This window comes from Monopterus albus, unplaced genomic scaffold, assembly GCF_001952655.1.
Source record: "Monopterus albus unplaced genomic scaffold, M_albus_1.0 scaffold446.1, whole genome shotgun sequence".
NCBI classification, from domain to species: domain Eukaryota; kingdom Metazoa; phylum Chordata; class Actinopteri; order Synbranchiformes; family Synbranchidae; genus Monopterus; species Monopterus albus.
The window spans coordinates 66,958-74,430 of NW_018128326.1; the positions used below are offsets into that span (position 1 = coordinate 66,958).

Genomic DNA, 7,473 nt, shown 5'->3' on the forward strand with positions numbered 1-7,473 from the left:
TGTTCGCAGTCTCTCTCGCACTCCAGCCCTGCAGCCTCGCTTTTGCTTCCTGTCCTTACACCGCCTTCGCCGCTTCCTCGCTGGGATAGTAATTCATGGCGAGCCCGGGCTGCGAGCTATCTCCTCTGGAATGTTATTGAAGCTAACAAACTCCTCTGATACGCTCGCTCTGTTTTCCTATTCTCAAAAGATCACTTCGGCTGTAAGAGTCAATTGCTCCGCAAAATGTCGTCAGGGCAAAAAACACATATATAACAAAACAGAACACCGACAGGGAGAGCACTGAGCCGCTGCGTCTGCGCGCGCCGCCATCATTCTCTTCTCCTAAGTTAAAAGAATTACCCTACTGATTTTTATTTTAATTCATACCTCAAACAAAACTATTAGGATGAACTTCCTTATATGCTGAGTTTCCCAAATTAAGAGAATTATCTGGTTTAATTTTAATCTAAATTCAATTTAGTTTTAGCCTTACCTCTAACAAATCTATCACAGGTAAACATCCTTAAAATTAAACTGTGATGGGGAGAAACATGCTTTTCTGAAGCTTAATTACTTAATTTAGAGACAAACATTTATCCTTATATCTATAACATATTTAGAGAGCAACAATATACTGTATATGTGTGCTGGTGATAGGACCTAATGTAATAAAATCCCTTCAGTGTAATAACCCTAGTCTGTGGGCATGTTGATCAGTGCTATTCCCATGAGAAATAAGACATTATGACATGCAGGCGGTCTTCTAATTGCTCAAATAAACTAATAAAATACAACTCCGGAAAACGCGATGCAGGGGAGGTGCAAAAATGTGACATCTTCAAAGACCATAAAGGCGGCTGCATCTACACAATGGCAACCACACAACACTGCTAAACCTTTTAACATGATGCTACAAAAGTACAGAGAACACAGGCACCATTAACTTACATGTCTGGAGAAAAAATAGAAGCTGACCATCATAATGAAGATCATAATTGTCATTGTGAGCTTGGAGGGCACCAGATATGACCTGCAAAGAAAAATATTGACATACTGACAATTTCTGCACCCTCCCCCGGAAAAAAAAAATCTGCAGTTACTGTATGTTAAGGTATGCAACTAGTCTCTATTTTGCCTCACCTGTAGTCCTGGAAGCGGGTCACATCGTAGCGGTCGAAGATGTCTCTCCAGCTGTAGATGTTCACAACGCCTGTGGCCACAGTAATGAGCAGCATCAGTGTGAGTTTGACCATGTGACTGACTTGAACCAGCATAGTGGTAGCCATCAGTGCCAGCACAGCAATGTAGCTGTAATATTTGGGGTTGTTCAGACAGCCGTCAGGGTCGGACCAGGTGGCGGAGGATGAAGAGGCAGGAGCCAATGCGGTGCTGCCAAAGTCTGGGACTCCAGGCAGACAACTCAACTAGACATGGAAGAGATAAAGTCATGCGCTCAAAAGCATTATTACCATATTATTACATAATTTCTAAAACATGCAGTGTCAACGTTCAGTCCAACAGTTGCTTTTAAAATGTATACTCAACTAGCAAAATCTAGAACTTTGATGATTTCCTGTCCATTTTTCTAGCTTTGTGTTTCTTGTGGCATAGAGGTAGACTAAGTACACGATAAGGCTCACTGAAAACTGGGCACACTGAGAATTATTTTACATTCCACACAAAATTTACTCAGAATAAATACAAATCCTGGGTTATGGTTAGGTGGATTTCTCCCTTTGACATGTGCGTGAGCTGTTGCCCCAAACAAAACACTTTAAATATTTCAGGGTTTTGTTCAAGAGTGAGTGTAAAATGTAAAGTGTAAGGGCAGAGACACACCAAGCCAACATGAAAGAACTAGCAGTGACAAAGACCAACCTTTGCGCCACCTTTGTCGGCTTTGTCTGGGCCAGTCAGGTTAAGAAGTGACACTTGAACACACCACACAGAATATAGCCAATGGCCAACTAACACATACATTCTGCACCTGCGTGACAGTAATAAGTCCCCCTACCATCAGGTGGTAGTATCTGTGTTCACCATTCAGAAAAGGGAAAAAGAGCTAGACTACGTAAGTATAAGCTACTGTATAAACAAAAGACCTCTCGTTCAAGACAACTGCTGTTTTTAGCTGCTTCTAATTGAGAATTGGAAGAAAAAAGGAGGCTCTGGAGGTGAAAACCAAGGAGAAACCACACTAAATGGGAGAAATCATGGATACTACAGCAACAGGCTGAAGGGGCTTTCCTGAACCATTCTTTTCTCCTGCACTGATTCGCTAAGCTCAACAGCTAATCAGAGTGGTCTCTCTCTTTTTCTCTCTCTCCCAAGGAAGCCCAACAGGCCGACGCCAATTCAACACTGAATCAGCTAAAAAGCTTCCAACACAGACTGACTAGTGCCAACAGTGTGGGACACACCCTGAGAGATGCTGACTGACGGCCCGATGGTGTCTAACAGTTCTTTGGTGTGTCTCTGCCCAAAGACTGACAAGCAGCAGACCTCAGCAGTAGAGTGTTGTACCAGGCCACTGTGGGGAAGAAGGAGCTGAGCCATAAAGGCAAAGCTTTACCAGTCCGTTTACATTCCAACCCTCACCTATGCTCATGAGCTTTTCGTAATGACCAAAAAGATGAGACTGCAAATACAAGCAGCCAAAATGAGTTTCCTCCGTAGGGTGGCTGACCTCAGCCTCATTAAATTAGGTGTGAAGTTTGGACATCTGGAGGAAGACTGGAGTAGAGCCACTGCTTCTTCATGTCGAAAGGAGTCTTGGAGTGGTAAGGGAATCTGATTAGGATGCCTCCTGGGCCCCTTCCATTGGAGGTTTGCCAGGCATGTCCAACTAGTAGGAGGCTGTGGGGTTGACCCAGAATATGCTGGAGAGATTATATGTCTCATCTAGCCTTAGGGTCCCCAGGAGGAGCTAGAAAACATTTCTGGGGTGAAGCACGTCTGACACACCCTACTGAACCTGCTGCCCCTGCAATATGACCCTGGATAAATGGATGGTAATAGATGGATGGATAAATACAAAACCCCACACTGGTTTTGTCAGGTTGTAAGAGAGCAGAAAGCATCTCACCATATCTATGATGTCGGCCAAGGTGAGGATGAAGATGGCTGCCATGGCCCAGGTGTTACGAGCCCAGCGGGTGTGGTCGATCCAGGTGGAGAAAGACACCAGCTTTTTGGGAAAGACCTAACACAACCAGCATTCAAATCAGGAGTGTTATAGCACATTATTCCTATCATAGGGTTGCAGTTTAGCATAGCTTACAGTATAAACCGACGCCTATTGTCCTGGTGGGCATGTTTAGGCAGAGATCTCAAAACCGAGTTGTAGATGGATAACAAGTTGTGTTTTAGTCCACCACACCTATTTAATGAGGGGTGTTCTATTTAGACAAAAATAGCTTCCTTGACTCCTCTCTCAAAACAGTGATGTTCTCTGGAGAGGATCTGGACTTCACTGTCCTCAAAAGAATGTCCTTTGTCCTTCAGGTGAAGGTGGACTGCTGACTCTGGTCCACTGGAGTTGGCCCTCCTGTGTTGGGCCATGTGTTTGTGCAGCAGCTGCTTAGTTTCACCAATGTACAAGTCGTTACACTCCTGACTACACTTAATTGCATATACCACATCACTTTGTTTGTGTCTGGGTGTTTTGTCCTTCAGGTGGACCAGTCTTTGCCACAGGGTGTTCTCTGGCTTAAAGTTGACTGTGATATTGTGGTTGCAAAAAATCCTTTTTAGATTCTCTGATAAACCAGCCACATAAGGGATGACAGTGTTATCCCCTCTTGTTTCTCGTTTCTCCCTGTTGGTGTTGGGCCTCTTCCTTGTTTTGGCCCACTTGGGGTATCCACAAGCCTTAAGGGAGTTCTGGATATGTAGTTTCTCCTTCTTGGCCCCCTTCTGCAGTTGTGGGCACTTCCTCTGCCCTGTCATCCTTTAAATATCTCCGGCTCAACACCAGTCGGGCAGAACTGATTGAGTCTCTTGGATGAGAGGTGAAACGTCTTCGACCTAAAACCAAGTCCAGTTTTTTTCTGTTTTTTTCAGCTTACTGTGATCTGGATGACTGAGAATCTGCACGGACAATATAGGAGAAATATGATTTCTCTTGTTAGTTCTTGTCAGTACTCTGGATGCAGCATTTTGGATTAACTGGAGGCTTTTTAAGGAATTATTGGGACATCCTGATAGTAAAGAGTTACAGTAGTCCAGACTGGAAGTAACAAATAAATGGATCAGTTTTTTAGCATCACTTTGAATGAGGATGTTCCTGATTTTGGCAATATTGCACAGGTGAGGTTATTGTACTATTGCTAAGTTGTGAAGTGCCCCAAGCACTGAGTGACCATGCATTTTCTCAGTCCATGCGATTGACTGGTGGACTGTGTGTTACTGACTGACCTGAGCTGAGTGAACCCTGTTACAGCAGCAGTCAATATTGGCACTTGCTGCTGAATGTCAATACATCTGAATTTCCATGATGAGGTGGAATCAAAATTGGTGCTAAATGCCAAACCCATCACATGCACACACACACACACACACACACACTAGTATGCTGTACACCACGATGCTATCCTTTATCACAATAAAATGCACTGTCAGTACATGTAAAACATTAGCATAAGCACCCATTTGAAATACATGTGTCTAATATTGTCATAATAATCTATTCTGCTCTGTCACCATAAAGGATATTATGTTTCCTTCTAGAGGAAACATTTTGTTGTACTGTCAGTGTTTATGTGCCCAGTAAAGTCTTTAAATGTCTGGATTACAAATAATGGATGTTCAAATAAATACTCTGACATTTTGGGAAATACAGTATGCTGATTTACTTTCATTCTGAGAATGAAATGAGAACATATAAATCCAGGTATAGCACAAAGTCTTGAGCATATGTAGGTATTGGTTTTGGTCCATGTACAGACAAAAATCAAACCTGTTAACCTCACTATGATGACAACACTTTAGGAAGCTGCATAACCTCACTGCACAATCAAGAAACATATTAGTTAGCTTTAGAGCTGTAGGTGTATTACTGAATATTTATTCTCTCTCACTCTTGAAAGGAGGGGATACATACTGTATTTTATTTCCTAAAAACCTAACTCAAAATACATTTTCTGTTCTGTCAGCTGGTTTGCTCAGAAGGCCTCTGTATTTGAATATAAGAGGAAACAGTTTCTCTGGGAAGAAGCAATGAGGTTTGATGTTCGATAGTATTTGAGTGAATCTGGATCCTTTTGAATGCCTTTTTTGATGGGTAATGTAGCAGTAGAGTTGCTCAGTGGCCCAGATCTGGTCAAATAGCTTCCTGTTGTTAATGTGTGTGAATATGTATGAACATGATCACAGTAATGGTGCCCTCTCAGTGAGCCTACCCCAAATTTACAAACAGTTAGAAAAAGTAGTTTTTATTTCTCTCAGTACAACAACAAAACAAATTTCAGCTGGTTTGTCTAATTCTGAAGGGTTGTAAGGCTTGCACCATATTGTACCATTGCTCTCTGACATTCAATAACCATTTTGCTCCTCACTGACAGACTGTGCTGCAGCCGCACAAGTAAAAACAACACATTGAAAGTAATAATCGTTCCGCTGCACCATACATTCAATCATCATCTTCTACTTTCGGCTGTTCCCATTAGGGGTTGCCACAGCGAGGCATCAGTTGGCACCCAACCAACAATTCGCATGTTAAACTTGGCACGTTTTATGCCGGATGCCCTTTTGAATAATGTCTCATTTTAGAGTTGCCAGACAACCTAAGCTGCATGTCTTTGCACTGTGGGAGGTAAACCGGAGCACCCAGAGAAAACCCATGCAGGGACAGGGAGAACATGCGAACTCCACACAGAAAGGCATCGAGTCGGCCGGGGCTCAAACCCAGAACCTTCTTGCTGTGAGGCGACAGTACTACTCAATGCACCACTGTGCCGCCCTGCTGCACCATTCAATCAATATCAGTTAAATGTTTTTCATGCACAACAGACTTAACATTGCCTGACTGGTTGTACTGCTACAGGTCATAGGATCTGATGCGTCACATCAGCACTTATCCTTATGAAGTTATCAAAGACAGCACAAGTTTTTACACTTTATTGTCTTGAATGGTAGATAAATAGATCATTTTTAAAAAAGGACTTTTGGTTACATTTTCCTCCATCAACTATTACACAATACAGTTTTGCTGACTTTGGAACATTTTAGATGGTTGCCATGTTTGTTAAGCGTCAGAATGTTAGAACGTTTGCATATATCATCAGGCCTTGTTTTTCTTTGCCGATGCCTGTAGTGTCAGAGAAAGGTAAACGAGACTAAACAGAGGATGTGAATGAAAGAGTCAATAAGACTCTGGGAGCGAAGCCTAGTGATTCTGGGAATTTTATCAACTTGGAGCCTCATCCAAAATGGAACCGGCTATCTGAATGCATGCCTACTCAATACAGTAGTTGGTAGTCACCATATTGGGAAGCACCAGGTACTGAAAACATGATAAAAATACTTATCTGCAACTCACTCTAGGGAGGATGGCAGCCAGAGAACAGATTGTCAGGATGAGAAGCAGAACTTCTCCCACTGCAAAGGTGATGTAGTTTGCAATAAGCCTGTTTCACAACACAAGAACACACAAAAAACCTTGAGAGAATTATAAAGCACTGATAAGAGCCAAAAAAATCCTCATTCTTTGCTCAGAGCACACAGTTCAACATCTGCCTTAAGTCATTAATAGCTGCATGCAGATCTGGCAGAAAACCAAACTGCAGAACTGGATTGTGCAAACAAATTGTAGTATAATGGATAACATAGTTTATGATTGTAAAAGTTTAGGAAAGGTCAAATGTCAAGGTCAAAGTGTTTATTTGTCATATGCACAGTTAGGAAACGTGTTTCCCTCTACAATGAAACTCTTACTTTTCCATCCACATGAATGCCACAAAATACAAATGAAGTAGATAAATAAGCAACACAAAATCTAGGCACAATTAAGCAGTAAATGCAGCAATATAATAAAAATATATAAGAATATAATAAGAGAATGTATGCTGCAGTCAACAGTCAATCTGCAATTATGCATGCACAAACTGAGAATGTAAACAGTACAGGTCGACAGTACATGACATATTCCTGGTTGTAAACTCCTCAGCTGTTTAGGAGTCTGATGGCAGAGGGAAAGAAAGAGTTTTTCAGTCTGGATGTCCTGCATTTCACACTTCTGAACCTCTGGCCAGAGGGTAGGGAGGCAAAGAGTCTGGCCTGGGGGTTGGTGGGGTCTTTGAGGATGGAGGCAGCTTTCCTATGCACCCTGTGGTGGTAAATGCTCTGCAGAGGACAGTGGAGTCCTGGTGATCTTCTCCGCAGTCTTTACCACTCTCTGCTGCGGCCCATAGCAGTACTGCTGCCATACCAGACAGTGATTCAGCTGGTCAAGATGCTCTCAATGATGCAGCTGTAGAAGTTGCAAAGGATCCT

The 7,473-nt window shown here is 42.5% G+C and overlaps 1 protein-coding gene across 1 annotated transcript in view; it reads right to left on the reverse strand.

Moving 5' to 3' along the window:
- LOC109952263 (adenylate cyclase type 3-like) overlaps nucleotides 1-7,473 on the reverse strand; it is a 149,804-nt gene that overhangs the window by 29,249 nt on the left and 113,082 nt on the right. Inside the window, 4 exon segments of the mRNA XM_020587246.1 lie at nucleotides 931-1,012; nucleotides 1,123-1,406; nucleotides 3,068-3,184; nucleotides 6,521-6,608. Of these exon segments, the coding sequence (XP_020442902.1) occupies nucleotides 931-1,012; nucleotides 1,123-1,406; nucleotides 3,068-3,184; nucleotides 6,521-6,608 (571 nt within the window).